Source organism: Oncorhynchus nerka, linkage group LG9a (genome assembly GCF_034236695.1).
Source record: "Oncorhynchus nerka isolate Pitt River linkage group LG9a, Oner_Uvic_2.0, whole genome shotgun sequence".
NCBI lineage: Eukaryota > Metazoa > Chordata > Actinopteri > Salmoniformes > Salmonidae > Oncorhynchus > Oncorhynchus nerka.
This window is the reverse complement of record NC_088404.1, coordinates 55862862-55882443: the sequence shown is the minus strand read 5'-3', so window position 1 is coordinate 55882443 and position 19582 is coordinate 55862862. Positions and strand designations below refer to the sequence as shown.

General features: G+C 41.0%; 1 protein-coding gene across 5 annotated transcripts in view; it reads right to left on the bottom strand.

Annotated features, from left to right (window-relative positions):
- Positions 1 to 400: 400 nt before the first annotated feature.
- Positions 401 to 19582, bottom strand: part of phf21ab (PHD finger protein 21Ab) — a 79090-nt gene continuing 59908 nt past the window's right edge. For 3 of the 5 annotated variants that reach the window (XM_029668661.1, XM_029668664.1, XM_029668662.1), the window contains 6 exons: positions 18672 to 18732; positions 17600 to 17772; positions 8487 to 8642; positions 7980 to 8055; positions 7705 to 7808; positions 401 to 5895 (listed from right to left, as the gene is read on the bottom strand). In XM_029668661.1, the coding sequence (XP_029524521.1) occupies positions 5140 to 5895; positions 7705 to 7808; positions 7980 to 8055; positions 8487 to 8642; positions 17600 to 17772; positions 18672 to 18732 (1326 nt within the window). In that variant the 3' untranslated portion in view covers positions 401 to 5139. The remainder of the gene's footprint in view (positions 5896 to 7704; positions 7809 to 7979; positions 8056 to 8486; positions 8643 to 17599; positions 17773 to 18671; positions 18733 to 19582) is intronic. The other 2 variants (XM_029668665.1, XM_065022712.1) reach the window with 1 other exon arrangement.

Below are 19582 nucleotides of genomic sequence, written 5' to 3'. Positions count from 1 at the left end.
GCTGTCTGGGCGTGAGAGAAACAACCTTCAGACGGAATGCTCAGCAACTAAACTGTAGAATTGTTCCACGCTAAAAGTTCAACGTTTTTTTACAGGGTACATGGAGAAACTGACCTCAATTATTATGTGCTCAAATAGACTGATTTCGGCACTATGGTTGAAATAATTGGAAAATGTACACAATCAAACCAGACCTGAACAGTTAAGACAATCACAAGACGAGATTGAAATGTAAATGTATGTAAAGGAAAGTTGAGTCAAACTAAACTTCTTAGTTAAACTAAATAGTCCAAGAGTAGAACAAAACATTTAATTTTACAAAAACTATATCGAATATTCCCTCTCCCACAAGCTGCTAGATCTAGCCCCCACAAATCCTAACACACACACACACGGCAGGTTGCTTTTGACAATTTATTAACAAAATGATAAAATAAATAAATACAAATTGATCAAATGCTCCTAATATCAACTTCTTCCCATGTTCCCTACAGTATTTTCTAAACACTGCATACAAATTATTCATCACAGAATTGGCTCAATACAGGAGAGGTAAGAAACCCAACGGACCACTCAATGTCAGGCGAACAAACGAAAAATATCTGTAACAGAAGAGAAGTCAAATACACACTTTTAAAATTATGAAAAAATACAAACAATTTTTTACAAATATTCAGTTGTGTAATTAACAATTTACACATAATTCAGCACACCAGGTGAACCTTTATTTGTATCGCTACAATGCATCATCTTTCACCAAATGGAAGCTTCTTTTTTTGACACTTTTTTGCACTCTTAAAAAAGAAACTCCTCCAATTGAATTTACAGTGGATGAGGTAAGAAGCTCAAGGTGTTACAACAGGGAAGTCACAACATATGAATGATGAGTATTATGGATGATGAAATGTACCAACAATACTAGAAGGCCACGATCATGACTTGGTATATCATAAGAACAAAAAAATCCAGACTATATTAAAAAAGCCATTGACAGAATATAATGCACTTGTGAGAATGTACAAGTGAGCTACTCTACAGGATCGCTCTGTGAAGTTTCACTCTGGAATGAACGGGAAATGTAATTTTTATGCATAAAAGAAACCCTTTCACTTTTCAACCCTCTAGCCCAACAACGTACATTTCATTTTGTGTGTCCGCTGCTAACTACCTTTTCCTTCACATCCGTGAACTTGCACGCTATACTGAAGCAGAAATTAACATAGCCTCACTATGAACTGATATGTATCAAATGCATAATGGCTTCCAAATATAAATGCACATTTGCAATATTCTTTGGGTATATTGGTTTAAGAGCTCAAGTACTTTAACTGAATGTATTTTTTTCGGCTTTTTTTCGGCTTTTTTTTTTTACACGACAATGCACTCAACAATTTTAGACAAGACCATTTTAGACCACTTCCAACTATCCCCACCCCATGTCCCGAACAATAACATTCAGCATGGTGCATTAGCGAAGGCAAACATTTTATAGAAAATGGTCCTTGAGAAGAATGAGCCAAAAGACACTGCACTTTCATTACATCTTATATGATGTTTTTTCCTCAATTACAGACTTCACAGTTCATGGCATTAAAATCCTCTGCCATTGGAGCATTCCAAATATAACACACTATTGCCAGAGATGCCACATCAAATGGTGTTCTAGAAAAACTTCAATTTTCTTATTTTGAGATGCCTACTGTGTATACTATAGTTATGGCATGTTGCCAGAATGTAAAATGAAAAGTGACTAATTTCACAACCTTTAGAAAATAAAACAGACAGTTAATGCATATTTAAAAAGTTTGACAAACATTTGTATAAAAAAAAAAACTTGCATAAGAAGGACTGATTGGAAAGATGGTGCTAAGGGGGTTTAAGAAGTTTATCCAATCAGGGTGCTGTTTTGTTTGAAGCACACAGGCCAAGGCTCAATTCATAATGACCTAATTTGATGAAATTTACTGCATGGCAAATACAAAAGAATGGGTGAGAAAAGAAAAAGCTGCACAAGGAGGGAACAAAAAGAGGACAAGTAATGATCACTGGCACTGTACTTACGGAGTTTTAATGCTGACAAGACTAGCATGCCTCTAGAATCTCAACAATAGGGAGGTAAATTCAGGGTAAGATGATATCTGGATTATTTCTATTTCATATTATATACAACATCCCATCTTTTGGGGTGGACGGGACCATATAAAAATAATACTGGGTGGGAATTCAACCAAAAAGTGCATCACAACAAAACATACCATTCTAACAGTCACACATATTCAATTTCTTATACAATAGTTTGTAAAGAATCCTCCATAAATATTGTACCAGTGCCTGTGACACTTGAACAAACTACTGAGTGGTGTACATTATGAACAAACCACAGATTTGCCCATGTTTTACAGGAATTACCCATTACATATATTTCAAAATGAATTGAATTCACCTGAAGAGATAACAAAAAATAAAATACATTTAAGGCAGCTGCTATACAGACTACTTGTGAGAAAAAAAAACTTAACGTCCAAAGTTTTATTAAAAAAATAACTCATTATGCAGATTCAAATTGTGCTCTATAATTCAGATGCATATGTTTGCCGAAGATTCAGAATTTTGTGGGCGGATATGAAATCACATGGGGATAACATAGGATAAGAGCTAGACCTGTGTGTTTGTGTGTAGTAAGGTAATAATACAAGCCACAGTGCAAGTCAAGACACAAAATATGCTGTTGGAAGAAAGGCACTCGAGGTACCGAAAAAGGGGAAAGGTCAAGTGTCTCTGTAAAATAAGTTCAGGCTTAACAAAGACAAAAACATATGAATGTGAAATGGATGTCTGAATACTTTGTTCTATTCAAGGGACACCGTATGAAAAATGTTTGACACCCAGCCAATTTATGCAGTGTTTCCGTGGTGAAGATATATCCTTACGAGTACTGTGAGACTCAGAAGGCAAAGAACCCTTTTTTATTCATCTATGAGAAAGTACAAGACAAGAAAGTATAGCAATTGCACTTGATTGCATCTCTTGGTCAAACTCTTCCATTCTGATGTGTTTAAAAAAACTGCAAAAAAATAGACTTGTATTTTAATTGACTCAGCATTTATACATCTTTTTTTTAAACATAGCTAAGAAAGAAAAATTGCAATGTTGAGAAAATTCGGTCCCTTCAAATGTAGAATTTCTGGAATTTAAAGTCCCTGTTTTCAACACAGAAAACATTCTCCAAAGACATGTCGATTGGTCATGGATTGACGTCAACATGATATGTATGTTGCAGACTGTGCACTCTGCAATGCGCAACAGTATAGCATAAAAAATAATAAAAAATTGAGACCTGACACATATGCTCTAACAATAAATATCACCAGTCTCCTGAATGGTCCCAACTCCAAAAGTTGCTGAACAATTCAGGAACAACTTGGTCAAAAACAAGTGGGGGAAAAAAAAACAGGGTACTGGCCCCACAAATTATAAAACATTGGACACATATGTTGATGGCGCATTAAAAAACAAATACCAGTGGAAGCACAAATCTATTGAGTATTTAGGGATAGGTTCGTTGGGCAGTTCTGTTATCCAAGCATGTTTCATGGGTAGGGAAGCAAGACAATTTCTGCTGCACAAGGCCTGTCTCACCCTCAAAGATAAGTTGGGTAATACAAAAATATTGGCAAATTGGGGATAAATTACATGACAACAAACAAAATGCATACTGTTATGTTCTATATGTAACATACAAAAACGTTTTTCAGCACACATTTGTTATGCAGAAGCTTGTGCTTTAATCTCAGGATTTGTGTATTTTTTCCTTACCACCACCAAAATGGGCTGATGCAACACTCCATTTTCCAGGAAATAAATATATTTTGATGAGATTGTTGAATAAGCACTCATGCTTATTTACCAGGTATTGCCAATTGCTGAGATGGTATTGAATATTCCATTTTTTCCTTGATCTTTCCATACAGTTAGTGGACATGTCCCTGCTATATTTGGATACAATAGCATTTTGGCAGTTCAGAATTAAAACAAAAACATACATTTCATAATATGCAAAGGTCACCTCTTTTAAAAGATAATTACTTGCATAAACTATGCCAGTTAAACACATTTAATAACAAACAACTGTTTAATGAAACAGAAATGCACTTATTTTTTAAGACTAGGAAGACCTGAATATCTTTTCCTATAAAAAGAAGAAACACACCCCAGATAGATATTTTTGTGTGTTTGTTTTTGACATTGCAACATTATTGCAATTTAACATTTAGTGCTCACAGTTGACACTGACTCACGAAAGAAACTCAAATCACTGCACTGGACCTACACCATTTGAAAACTTTAAGCTACCATGTGTGATCTGACTCCACTGTCTCTTGAGATGACCGTCTTTGTTACCTGGGTCTTCCTCAGCAAGGCCCTGGTCAGCAAGCTCTATAAGCAGTCTGCCTCATACTTCAAAAGCAGGTGGACGTTGCTTTTGTTTTGCCTGAGGTGTTGTGTAAATGGGTCAATAGTTATTGGTCATGTACGGTTGAGAATGGGGAAAAGGGAGGAAGGTATTGGGATAACTGAAGGCTCTCTTCTTTTACATGTTTGATTTTCAATGACACTCAACTGGCGCCTCAATGTTTCCCACTTAAATACTGATGCTTTAGAATTTTTCAAAGCCCTGTCCTCAGCTGTTTTGCCAATCTTTTGGTTTGATGTTTCTCTCAGTTAATGCCAGAGAAACACGTTTCGGTGCAGCAGTCTTTGGACATCTCTAACCTGCCTCCCCAGGAACAAAAGACAACCTAAAAAAACAACCCCCACGAGAGTTCTGAGGGCAGCTGTTGCAGGCACACAATGGTGTGATGTTATAAATTATCTTACTTTTAGCATTACTACTATTCTTTCTATCCTTAATTGGCATGACACTGGTACACAAACCACCCTTTCACCCATGCTTGGGGTATAATAGCCTACAGCATCCAAGAGCAATCTCAGACTCGGGCTGTAGATTTACTATTGATACAGTCTGACAATACATTGAAAACAAGTAACATTTATATAGATTGGCAACGTCGGGCACCTTTCAAAGCTGAAAGCAAAAGTCATTTTTTAATGTGGGGGTGGGGCCGATTTAAGAGAGCGTTACTCTTTATTGTCCAAACTGTCGAGAAGAGCTGGCAAAGATTTCTGGGAAGGTTCTGAGGTTTTGCTGTTGTTGGTGCTGCTGCCATCATCGTTTGTGTTCTCTTCCTGTTCCTCTTCTACCACCTGCTCTGTGTTGTTAGTGGTGGTGACCTTGTTCTCATGGTTGGTGTTTGTGTTGCTAGTACAGCTCTCGTCCTTGTTAGTACAGCTCTCATCAGTACACACAAGGTCAGTGGTGCCATTGGTCGTGACCCCAGTAGAGTCCTCTGCACTGACCACTGCTGTGGTTTTCGTCTCGGCCTCAGTCACTTCCTCAGCGGTGTTGACCTCAGCCATGGGTTCAACACGGCTGTCCACTGTAGTAACGGTGCTGACTTCGGCAACAGGCTCAGCGCTAACTCCTGCTACCGTCTTGATGGTAACATCAGCTACAACCTCCTCCTTTCTGGCTTCAACATCGCTGCTGTCCTGTGCTGTGACCTTGGCCTTTACCCCATACACAGACTGGATATTGACTTCTGCTACAGCCTCTGTGTTGACTGTGTCCACAGCATTTTCAATTGGGACAATTGCATCCTTGGCCCTCGTGATGTTCTTTGTAACATCTTCTGTGATGTCACCTGTACCCTCGGTCTCCATGGTTTGACTGAAACTGAAAGCCTGAATGAGGCGGACCAGGTGTTTGACCTTCTCCAACGAAACTTGCATTTCTTTCTGTCGAGACAGGATGATGTTTTTGGTCTCCATGCATTTCTATTTAGACGGGAGGAAACAGGGTTAAATAATAATACATTTACACACTTAAATTAATCCAATAAAGTCACTTGTAAAAATAACAGTTTCAAAATAGTCTATATTGAGACCATTATTGTACGTCACTGCACCTTATCTGGTGTCAAATGGAGTCTTCATTTGTTTACAGAAATATTTTGCTGTCATATTAAGATTCCCCAAAACTAGTCATAGCTGTATCTTTTATCATGTTTGTTCCTGACAGATCCACATTCGCTTGCTAACAAGCGAAGAGCAAGCTAGCTTACTCTCCATTGTGGCCAATTACGGAACTGTAACTATATTACTACTAGTGCAGTTATTATAAATGCTACATTTTTAGAAATCAGCTACAGTATTAGTATAGCGAATTAACTGCAAACTGTAGGACTTTAGCCAATTAGCTAGCATTTGGCTATGTAGCTAGAAAGCTTTGCTAACAGTGTGCAATTTTTTTTTTATGCAGTTCTATTTAAATGTAATTTAACGTCAGCCATCAGTATCTCTGGGCATTCTTTTTTTTTAAGCCAATAGAGCTTCAGACAGGGATGCAAACTGGTGAGGGCCAAAAAAAAAGGTGAAATGTTTTTTCGCATGGAAACAATGAAAAATCAGTGTTAACTGCAAGAAAATGTGCCTATTTTTTAAAAAGTGGGGTTGTCACAATAGCAACATTTTACTATCGATTTCATGACAGGTCAAGTATCACGATACCAAGTAGCATCGCGATACCAGAGTTCTCTCCCCCCCAAGGACGCATGTTCTGCACAAAAACCTGTCCCTTTAATTCACATCTCTACTCATTACAACGCATTGAATTTAACTTCACACTTTTTACTCTATAATAGAAAAGGTTACTGCAGAAAATAGATGATTTGCTAATATCTAAAGGCGTACCTGTGATTGGGCAAAAGGAATGTAGTAAGGAATATAAATTGTGGCACACCTGAAAATGTCCCTATTAATTTATATAGTGGTAATGACCTCTGATATATAGTGCAAATCATCTATTTTCTGTGACAAATTATTTTATAGATTAAAATCGGGTTTATTTGAACTATTTTCATTGTTCCTTCATCATGAGGATTCATTTGTGTATACCCCTTAAAGAGCATCCTGTGAATCCTCACTTATTCCGGTAAAATAGGTCTTTAGTTTAAAATGGTTTGGGCTAGAGACAACCGGTTTTCTGCATTGTAGAGGTGCAACCATAGAAACTAACGGAGCATGGTTTTGTGCCTATGGCAGAGGCTGTGGTACAGTTAAAAATAAAATCAGACTCGCCTGTACTAATGGTTCTTACAGGCCAAGTAACATTTGACAAATTACTTCACTCGTGACGCACGCCCCTAAAATGATACTTATAAAACGGTCTGAGCATTCAATGTATTATCTGAGCGCACTGGTGCTCCCAAGTCAAAATTCCATGTGCATTCCACAGGACACATTTATAGAAGTGTTCCAAAAAAAGACTCCAAGATTAGGAAAAGTTTTGCGGCACAGTATCTGTTAGCGCCTCTCTTTTATAGCTCAACGGGTGATACACTGCATCTGCGCACTTTTCTGCAGCCCTCTACACGATTCACGTGGATTACCTATTTTGGAGATCAAAACGGCAAATTTTGCCAAAAAGTGACGGGTTTGCATCTCTGATCAGAGCAATAGGGGTAGTTACGTGAAATACCTAGCTGACACTATTATTCAAGATCTGAGCCACTTCCATCTATTCCAGTATGGCCATCTGGAAACAACTCTCTTACAAAGGCGATCTGCTGTTACTATGGAGCTTACCGTTATAGAGTTGCTGAGTTGTTTGACCCCTTGTTCCAACTGCTCCCGCTCCAGTTTCAGCTCAGCACTCCACTTAATTAGCTTTTGTTTCTCCTCTTCTTTAGCTGTTAGGAAACAGAAACAACACACAGACAACAGTGAGATTTAAAAGGCAATTTGGTTGTTTGAGATGCCAGTGACAGAACTGTTCCATCTACCACCGCTTCAGCTGAATGTAGCCCAAGCACAAATGTCATGTTTGTCGAGGCACAAGGTCTTTGGTGTGCTATTCCTACCTTCTTTATAGGCGATATAGGAATGAACAATAGCCAATGTTCCCGGCCATTGAATTGCATCTTCTTTTTTCAGTATCTGGAGAGAAGAGCACAGCTTTGTTGTATTGTGATTGTGAAGTCACGACATTACCTAGACATGGAAGAGAACATTTCTCTGGCCACCCTCTGGTGATATCACGATGGACAAACAAACAAAATCAGATGGGAGTGTAAGATGCCATCATCCACTAACAAAATGAATGGGAAAGAATTACATAAAATAATATTGAATCATGTTGAAGCTTGCCGTTCCTTCTTGAACAGCCATATCTTAATGTTGTCGTTTAGGAAAAAGGCCTAGCTGATGACAGCCTAAGGGGAAGATTACATTTCTGGATAACCTGTGGACAATTCTGTGGCAATTGCCCACTTTGAAAAGGCAACCAATTTTTCAGATCTAGACCACTGAACCACTGGACTGCTGGGCAATGCCTCCCCCCTGATCAGTAGGTCGGGTGCTGCGTTTACCTGGTCTTGACATTTGGGACAGATCCACATGCCTTTAGGAATGGTTTTCAGGGGTGGGTCCAGGCAGTCCAGGTGATAGACACGTGAGCATGTGTCACACATGAGCAACTGGCCACTGCGTCTGCACACAGTGCAGAAATCCTCATGGATGTCTCCCTGTCAGGAAGAATTGCACCAATCAGTTTCACTGCCCGTCTAGGCCTGACCAATCAGGTGTGCAGAGGCAGGGCAGAGAGGGGCCATGTTTGTTGATTTGAGGATTATCGAATTATATTAGGGTCTTTGTGGCGTTTAAAGAAAACACTTAAAAAGTGGCTGAAGACGGCTTATGTGGCATGGAGACATGTCAGATTTATTCTAGTATCAAAATGGACTACAAAGTGTTATAGATCATTCGTGTCATAAATTTAGTCTCAGAGATTTGCGAGATAATGAGGAAAAAAGGGTATGTCAAGGAATGAATGGTATGTAACAGTTTTCGTTGGGTTGCGTTTATTTAAATCCTGCCAACATGCCCACAGCATCCAAGTACTCATACATTTGGAGCACAACTGCAAGAGACCCGATCGTAATGCCCAACACGCACTGACCATGTCAGTCAAATTGGACAATCCGAAACATTTCATTAGCTCCAAATTTAAATTAATAAAGAAACCAACTATGAATTGGAGAGCCCAACCGATATATCAGGATGTATGTGTGTCGGCATTTAATCTACAGAAAAGATGAAGGAAAAAAGCATCCTTCATAGGAGACTTTTTTTGATGCCTGAACAGGGTGCTCTTTACATGGCTATAAGCCAATCTTGCTTTGGCTGGACACTATCACCCAATGCAACTACACCAGTCGGAGAGGAGAGTGAACCACAGTGAACTAACTGTTACTGCTTCTACGGTGAGTGCCGAGTAGATAGAAGCTTGCCAGCTCAATAAAGTGTCAAATGCGCACTGGTCACAAACTGTTACGTGAAGTGTTGGGTGTTGTGACAAACAATGGATGCTATGCCCAAACATAAATAGAGTGTCGTGCTAGGTAACATTCAACTGTGGTAACGTTAACATTACAGTCCTTTAGTGAAGCCTGCGAAATCTGGTGGGTTATATTTGCTTTTTGCGAAGGGTATTCTTCAAGCTCTGTCATTGATTTTTATTTTCAGAGACACAAAAACAAACATAGCAGGTTACAAAGTAATGCTTCGTAGCTACGTTTTGATGCATGGGTTGTCACATGTCAGGGACCGGTTCATATTCACGTTTCGCCACCCCCAGCTAACTACCTGTGAGAACACTTGACATAATTCACTGAGGGTTAGTGCTATCAGGAAACCTTGGGATGTCCCCACGCCCAATCCCTACCCTAACCCTGAAAGCCAATTTATGCTTGACACAATTGCGGAGCCTCCGGAGGCCAAACCGAGCTTGGTACGCCGATGCAACGCACCTCCCAAAATGTTTAACAATGTCCAGGGCTCCGCATAGCTCCGCATAGCTCCGCATAGACATGGTTGGTTGACGTAAGTGGGTGTGGTACATCCCGTATAACACACAAACTCACTTCCTTGACAACAAACATGGAGAAGGTTGACGAAAGGCTATTAGAACAAGTTCACAACTAAAAAAATATCTTCATGAAACTTTGTGTAGGGATTTCAACACATGAAAATGAGTTTGAACTCCTAGAGAGAGAGCGGTAAATGGGGATAGATGCGGTAAAGAGGTCAATGAAATACAGACAGTGGGGGGAATAGGAGGAAGCTGGATTGGCGCATATTGAACAAATCTGATCTAACAAAGTGGATATTTGTCAAATACGTATGGTAACAGGCTCACAATGTGGTTATTAAAATCCAATTTGGATATTCAGGAAGTCGGAACTTTACATACACATTAACCAAATACATTTAAACTGAGTTTCACAATTCCTGACTTTTAATCCTAGTAAAAATTCCCTGTTTTATATCAGTTAGAATCACCACTATTTTAAGAATGTGAAAATGTCAGAATAATAGAGAGAATTATTTATTTCATCTTTTATTTCTTTCATCACATTCCCAGTGGGTTAGAAGTTTACATACACTCAACTAGTATTTGGTAGCATTGTCTTTAAATTGTTTAACTTGGATCAAACGTTTCGGGTAGCCTTCCACAAGCTTCCCACAATAAGTTGGGTGAATTTTGGCTCATTCCTCCTGGCAGAGCTGGTGTAACTGAGTCAGGTTTGTAGGCCTCCTTGCTCGCACACGCTTTTTCAGTTCTGCCCACAAATTTTCCATGCGATTGAGGTCAGGGCTTTGAGATGGCCACTCCAATACATTTACTTTTTTTGTCCTTAAGCCATTTTGCTACAACTTTGGAAGTATGCTTGTGGTCATTGTCCATTTGGAAGACCCATTTACGACCAAGCTTTAACTTCTTGACTGATGTCTGGAAATGCTGCTTCAATATATCCACATAATTTTACTTCCTCCATGATTTTGTGAAGTGCACCAGTCCCTCCTGTAGCAAAACACCCCCACAACATGATGCTGCCACCCCCGTGCTTGTGTTCTTCGGCTTGCAAGCCTCCCCCGTTTTCCTCCAAACATAACGATGGTCATTATGGCCAAACAGTTCTATTTTGGGTTCATTAGACCAGAGGACATTTCTCCAAAAAGTACAATCTTTATCCCCATGTGCAGTTGCAAACCGTAGTCTGGCTTTTTATTGGCAGTTTTGGAAGCAGTGGCTTCTTCCTTGCTGAGCGGCCTTTCAGGTTATGACGATATATGACTCGTTTTACTGTAGATATAGATACTTTTGTATCGGTTTCCTCCAGCATCTTCACAAGGTCCTTTGCTGTGGTTCTGGGATTGTTTTGCACTATTCGCACCAAAGTATGTTCATCTCTAGGAGACAGAACACGTCTCCTTCCTGAGTGGTATGACGGCTGCGTGGTCCCATGGTGTTTATACTTGCTTACTATTGTTTGTACAGATATGAACGTGGTAACTTCAGGTGTTTGGAAATTGCTCCCAAGGATAAACCAGACTTGTGGAGGTGTACAATTTTTCTTGGCTGATTTCTTTAGATTTTCTCATGACGTCAAGCAAAGAGGCACTGCGTTTGAAGGTAGGCCTTGAAATACATCCACAGGTACACCTCAAAATGACTCAAATTATGGCAATTAGCCTATCAGAAGCTTCTAAAGCCATGACATAATTTTCTGGAATTTGCCAAGCTGTTTAAAGGCACTGTCAACTTCGTGTATGTAAACTTCTGACCCACTGGAATTGTGATAGAGTAAATTATAAGTTAAATAGTCTGTCTGTAAACAATTGTTGGAAAAATGACTTGTGTCATGCACAAAGTAGATGCCCTAACAAACTTGCCAAAATTATAGTTTGTTAACAAGAAATTTGTGGAGTGATTGAAAAACGAGTTAATGACTCCAACCTAAGTGTATGTAAACTTCCGACTTCAACTGTATTTGGCTGTTTTTGCTGTATAACATTTAGAAGTCGTCCCTTTTCAGGTTTAGAAAAAGGAACCGCTAAATGCTAACTCCCATTCGTATAAGCTGGTAGCATAGCTAGCATACATAAATTGGTGGTAGTTTAACTGTAATGCAGATGATTGATGACATGAACATGTATTGGGGTTGACATCCATACAAGCATTATGCTCAGATTTTTTTTTACCTCAACAGTGTGAAATAGACATTAAACAATAGCCTAAATGTAAGCTAGTTTTGCTGGGGGGCAACGAGGCAGCTCAGTCTTCAGAGCCTAGGCAATATTTTTGCCGGAATCATTGTAGTTTATACTTCTTTCAATAGAGTAACAGTCTTTCCATTTAAAAAAAAAAAACATCTTTCAGGTGCACATACATTTCATGTGGTTCCAATAATGTTCTTTCATCAAACTTAAGAAATCAGCTTTCTGAGTATCGTTTTAGGGCTGTTTTACATACACATACAGTACAAGTCAAAAGTTTGCACACACCTACTCATTCAAGGGTTTTCTATATTTGTACTATTTTCTACAATGCAGAATAATAGTGAAGACATCAAAACTATGAAATAACACATGGAACCATGCAGGAAACAAAAAAGTGTTAAACAAATAAAAATATATATGTTATATTTTATATCCTTCAAAGTAGCCACCCTTTGCCTTGATGACAGCTTTGCACACTTCGCATTCTCTCAGCCAGCTTCATGAGGTATGCTTTTCCAACAGTCTTGAAGGAGTTCCCACATATGCTGAGCACTTGTTGGCTGCTTTTCCTTCACTCCGCAGTCCAAATCATCTCAATTTGGTTGAGGTCAGGTGTTTGTGGAGGCCAGGTCATCTGATGCGGCACTCCATCACTCTCCTTGGTCAGATATCCCTTACACAGCCTGGAGGTGTGTTTTGGGTCATTATCCTGTTGAAAAACAAATTATAGTCCCACTAAGCGCAAACCAGATGGTATGGCATATCGCTGCAGAACGCAGTGGTAGCCATGCTGGTTAAGTCTGCTATGAATTCTAATTAAAATCACTGACAGTGTCAAAGCACCCCCACACCATCTCCTCCATGCTCCATGGTGGGACCCACACATGCGGAGGTCATCCATTCACCTACTCTGCGTCTCAAAGCCACTGCGGTTGGAACCAAAGGACATTTCCACCAGTCTAATGTCCATCGCTCGTGTTTCTTGGCCCAAGCGAGTCTCTTCTTCTTGGTGTCTTTTAGTCGTGTTTTTTTTTGCAGCAATTCAACCATGAAGGCCTGATGATTCACACAACCTACTCTAAACAGTTGACGTTGAGATGCGTCTGTTACAAACTCTGAAGCATTTATTTGAGCTGCAATCTGAGGTGCAGTGAACTTATTCTCTGCAGCAGAGGTAACTCTGGGTCTTCCTTTCCTGTGGCGGTCCTCATGAGTCAGTTTCATCATAACGCTTGATGGTCTTTGTTGAATCTCAAATATAAAATATATTTAGATTTGTTTAACACTTTTTTGGTTACTAAATGATTCCATATGTATTATTTAATAGTTGATGTCTTCACTATTATTCTACAAATGTAGAAAATAGTAAAAATTTAAAAAATCCCTTGAATGAGTAGGTGTGTCAACTTTTGACTGGTACTGTGTGTGTGTGTGTGTGTATATATATGTGTATGTATGTATGTATGTATGTATGTATATATATATATATATATACACACACACTGCTCAAAAAAATAAAGGGAACACTAAAATAACACATCCTAGATCTGAATGAATGAAATATTCTTATTAAATACTTTTTTCTTTACATAGTTGAATGTGCTGACAAGAAAATTACACAAAAATGATCAATGGAAATCAAATTTATCAACCCATGGAGGTCTGGATTTGGAGTCACACTCAAAACTAAAGTGGAAAACCACACTACAGGCTGATCCAACTTTGATGTAATGTCCTTAAAACAAGTCAAAATGAGGCTCAGTAGTGTGTGTGGCCTCCACGTGTCTGTATGACCTCCCTACAACGCCTGGGCATGCTCCTGATGAGGTGGCGAATGGTCTCCTGAGGTATCTCCTCCCAGACCTGGACTAAAGCATCCGCCAACTCCTGGACAGTCTGTGGTGCAACGTGGCGTTGATGGATGGAGCGAGACATGATGTCCCAGATGTGCTCAATTGGATTCAGGTCTGGGGAACGGGCGGGCCAGTCCATAGCATCAATGCCTTCCTCTTGCAGGAACTGCTGACACACTCCAGCCACATGAGGTCTAGCATTGTCTTGCATTATGAGGAACCCAGGGCCAACTGCACCAGCATATGGTCTCACAAGGGGTCTGAGGATCTCATCTCGGTACCTAATGGCAGTCAGGCTACCTCTGGCGAGCACATGGTGGGCTGTGCGGCCCCCCAAAGAAATTCCACCCCACACCATGACTGACCCACCGCCAAACCGGTCATGCTGGAGGATGTTGCAGGCAGCAGAACGTTCTCCATGGCGTCTCCAGACTGTCACATGTGCTCAGTGTGAACCTGCTTTCATCTGTGAAGAGCACAGGGCGCCAGTGGCGAGTTTGCCAATCTTGGTGTTCTCTGGCAAATGCCAAATGTCCTGCACGGTGTTGGGCTGTAAGCAGAACCCACACCTGTGGACATCGGGCCCTCATACCACCCTCATGGAGTCTGTTTCTGACCGTTTGAGCAGACACATGCACATTTGTGGCCTGCTGGAGGTCATTTTGCAGGGCTCTGGCAGTGCTCCTCCTTGCACAAAGGCGGGGGTAGCGGTCCTGCTGCTGGGTTGTTGCCCTCCTACGGCCTCCTCCACATCTCCTGATGTACTGGCCTGTCTCCTGGTAGCGCCTTCATGCTCTGGACACTACGCTGACAGACACAGCAAACCTTCTTGCCACAGCTCGCATTGATGTGTCATCCTGGATGAGCTGCACTACCTGAGCCACTTGTGTGGGTTGTAGACTCGGTTTCATGCTACCACTAGAGTGAAAGCACAGCCAGCATTCAAAAGTGACCAAAACATCAGTCATCAGGAAGCATAGGAACTGAGAAGTGGTCAGTGGTCACAAACTGCAGAACCACTCCTTTATTGGGGGTGTCTTGCTAATTGCCTATAATTTCCACCTGTTGTCTATTCCATTTGCACAACAGCATGTGAAATTTATTGTCAATCAGTGTTGCTTCCTAAGTGGACAGTTTGATTTCACAGAAGTGTGATTGACTTGGAGTTACATTGTGTTTAAGTGTTCCATTTATTTTTTTGAGCAGTATATATATATTTTTTAAATTTAAATTTTATTTATTTAAATTTGTTTTTAATATCATTATTATAATAATCGGCAGATACACTCCATGGCCGAAAGTGTGTGGACACCTGCTTGTCAAACGTCTCATTCCAAAATTATGGGCATTTTTAATATGGAGTTGGTCCTCCATTTGCTGCTATAAACAGCCTTCATTCTTCTGGGAAGGCTTTCCACTAGATGTTGGAACATTGCCTCAGGGACTTCTCTTCAGCCATAAGATCATTAGTGAGGTCGGCAGTGATGTATTTGTTTTTTTTATTAGGATCCCCACTAGCTGTTGCAAAAGCAGCAGCTACTCTTCCTAGGGTGATTAGGCCTGGGTCACAGTCGGCGTTCCAATTCATCCCACAGGTGTTGGATGGGGTTGAGGTCAAGGCTCTGTGCAGGCAAGTCAAGTTCCTCCACACCCATCTCGACAAACCATTTCTGTATGGACCTCGCTTTGTGCACGGGGGATTGTCAATGTCATGCTGAAACAGGAAAACCTTCCCCAAACTGTTGCCACAAAGTCGGAAGCACAGAAACGACTAATATGTAATTGTATGCTGTAGCGTTAAGATTTCCCATCACTGGAACTAAGGGGCCAAGCCCGAACCATGAAGCACAGCCCGAGACCATTATTCCTCCACCAAAACTTTGATGGCACTACGCATTCAGGCGGGTAGCATTCTCCTAGCATCCGCCAAACCCAGGTTTGTCCGTCGGACTACCAGATGGTGAAGCGTGCTTCATCACTCCAGAGAATGCCTTTCCACTGCTCCAGAATACAATGGCGACGAGCTTTACACACCCCCAGCTGACGCTTGGCATGGCGCATGGTGATCTTAGGCCTGTGTGCGGCTGCTTGGCCACGGAAACCCATTTCATGAAGCAGTTTGGAACTCGGTAGTGAATGTAGCAACCCGGGGACAGACGAGTTTTAGACGCTATGCGCTTCTGCACTCGACAGTCCCGTTCTGTGAGCTTCTGTGGCCTAACACTGTGGCTGAGCCATTGTTGCTCCCAGATATTTCCACTTCCCAATAACAGCACAGTGGACCGGGGCAGCTCTAGCAGGGCAGAAATTTTACGAACTGATTTGTTGAAAAGGTGCCATCCTATGGTGCCACGTTGAAAGTTATGGAGCTCTTCAGTAAGTCCATTCTACTGTCAATGTTTGTCTATGGAGATTGCATGGCTGTGCGCGTGATTTTATACACCTTTCAGCAACGTATGTGGCTGAAATAGCCAAAACCACTCATTTCAAGGGGTGTCCACGTACTTTTGTATAAATAGTGTATATCAGTTATCTGTGAATATTTCCACTCTAAAATTGGATCCAAAAATCCCTAACAAATTGTAGAACTTCATATACAAATATTCAAAGCATTTCATGAAAAAATGTACAACATGAATTACAATATAATGTAATATATACTGGCAGTCCCCAACTAACCCCACAGACCGGCTATCCAAAGTCGAACCAATTTTGCCACAGTTGCACACAGGCTGGCTGAATCTAATTGGCTAAAGAATTTGGCTAGCTTGCTAGCCAGCCTAGGCTAGTTCCAGACAAGACCAGGTTAGATTGTTATAAATGATCTAGAACAGTGAGTGACTAACTGTGTACTGTTTTGGCAGAGTGAACGTACAAATGCTTCCCACACAAGAGACACCCACATCAAAGCACGCCGCCAAGACCCAAATCTCATTCTCAGTCGCATTTCCTAATGAGAAAGATTGAAACTGAAGCTAAATAAGTTAATTAGACACTCTAAAAAAAGAGAACACTTAAGTCATGTGTGTAATTCCAACACTGAAATGGGTGAAGGCCATTATAAAAGCCACTGTGCATACCATTCTGCATTTCTTATTTAAAATGATAGTTTAACCTATGTAATAAACTGCAGTATATTTTTAATGGCATTTAAAAGAGGATCTAAACAAACTGATCCTACTTAAAACATAAAATGAGTAAATTATCAATTTGACAGGCTATCAATTATTTCTCAGAGTAGGGGGAAAGAGGTACTGGGGCGGTACTAAATTTAAGGAGAGGGGTACTGTTCACTTTGTAATGCATAAAAACAATTAAATAATTAGATCAGGATCAGACAGTAGGGAGTAAATCAATAAACAAGTGTCTGTACTTGTCTAGGTCTTTAGACGTGAAGGAACTGGGAGATTTGAACTCCACTTAAGTATTTGCGTGTGATGGGGAGATTACAGCCTGTGGATAATACCACCGGTATAAAAAAGGGAGGGGCGACAGTAGGTAAGTAAGTGGGGATAGAGCCCCAGAAAGTCCAGGCTGCTGTTCTGGTCTCTCCAGCTGCTACTTACATCCCCAGAGCTGGGGCTGGGCAGGGGGAGAGAGTGGTGGGGGTGGACATGGAAGGGGAAGCTCCCCCCCGTGTTGGGCCGCTCGGGGACCAGGGAAGCAGTGAGACAGCTGGAGGGGGAGGTCGGGGTGTGGCTGCCCAGTTCTGGAACACTGCTGTATTTGGGTGGGCGACCTGGGTGAAATGAGACAGACGGAAAAAAAAAAAGAAAAAAAAAAGATGGAGGTGGGAGGGAAACAAACAAACAAACAAACCGTCTGTCCAACATACCTTTGACAGGCGGTCCTCGTTGGCTAGCGTGAAAAAGGGGATGGTGTTGAGTTGAGGGTGGAGGAGGAGAAGCACAGAGCGGAGTTAGTGCACTAAGAGACAGAAGCTACATGCAAGTGGGGTTCAAAAGAAAAAGCAGAGCAAATACGTTGGCAGGGTGGAGGGAAGCTGACAGCTGAAGGGCGTGAGACATCTCTCCCTATTCACTAGGACGTCTACAAATCAACCTCAAAGAGGGACAGTTCAAAGTGATTCACAGTTTGTCAGATGCTTTCATACAGCAAAACATGGTGTGTAAGTGTATTTGGATGGTGCCCATCTTTCCCATTAATTTGGGGTGTTGGCCTACCGATTTCCTAGTGCTCGGATCAACAAATTGACTCCGCTCTAGTTGATGCATGGAAACATCTGACACTGTTACACTTTGAGATGAACTATTATCCCTCTAACCAAAACCTTCCGTTTTTCACAAATGACAATTGGAAAAACTCAAGAAATTTCTACAGTTAGGGATAAAGAAAAGGCAGTCAAAATGAAGTCTTCAAGGTCAGAATAGCAGTCTCTTAGTAAGTGTCCCTGCATGGGATTCGGGCCAGCAAGCAAAGAGGTGTCAGCAGAAAGGTTGTGTGTAAAACATTCAGAGCATTTCGTACCATTTACATTAAGTAGATTAAAACATGCATGCATCAAATATAGGCCAGATCAGTAATGTATACATCTATATGTCCCCTGGGCATTGGAACAGGTGTATGTGCAGGTGTTTACAGACTCCAGTGTTGACAGCTTGTTGAGTGGATACTGACCTCGCTTTCTGGTTCCCTGGTGAAGCGGAGTGTTTAGGTAGGTCACTGCACTCTTCTTCCTCTGCACGGCGTCGAAAGGAATACATATGTGGGAGAACAAATCCAGCTTTGATTTGACTGCAAAGTCCATGTTGCTCACGCAAAAAGGACACCCGTTTTCTTTTCATATGCTACACAGGGCTAGATTCTAACTCGGAGTCCATGCATTCAGATATTCACATGAATGCAGATATTCACATGCAAGGAAAACGGTGCGTATTATGGTCGCATTTTAAAAAGTATGTGCACTGGCATTCAACCTAATAAGAAACACATTTTGTACAGAGTCGGGTAGTAATGGATTACATGTAATAGAGATTACGTTATCCGATTACAGATATGAAGTATGGAGTTTCTGTATCCCAATTTGCCTATGCTAATAATACAGATATTTCTGCACATGTGCAGGATATTGTTTTTTACGTAGCCAAGTGCCTACTCCGTTGCCTACGTAGCTGCTGTACCGAGTGCTCCGCTGCCTCTCTCCCCTCCTTGGTTTCCTTTGTCTGGTCACTAGTGTAGCCTGCAAACTTCATGCTGTATACAAAACTGTTTGAACTACTGCAGTCCATTCCTCAGTTAGCATAAGAACGATTATGTTTTTTCTATTTACATGTTTTACACAAAAAACCGACATGTTCGTACAAAATGTGTTGTCAGTGTTGCAAATACTGCACCCCCCCCGAATGGTGCAGCAGTCTAAGGCACTGCATCACAGGGCTAAAGGCGTCACTACAGACCCTGGTTCGATCCCGGGATGTATCACAACCGACCGTGATTGGGTAGGCGGTCATTGTAAAATAAGAATTTGTTCTTAACTGACTTGCCTAGTTAAATGAAGGTTAAATGAATACAAATAAAATCATAAGCAC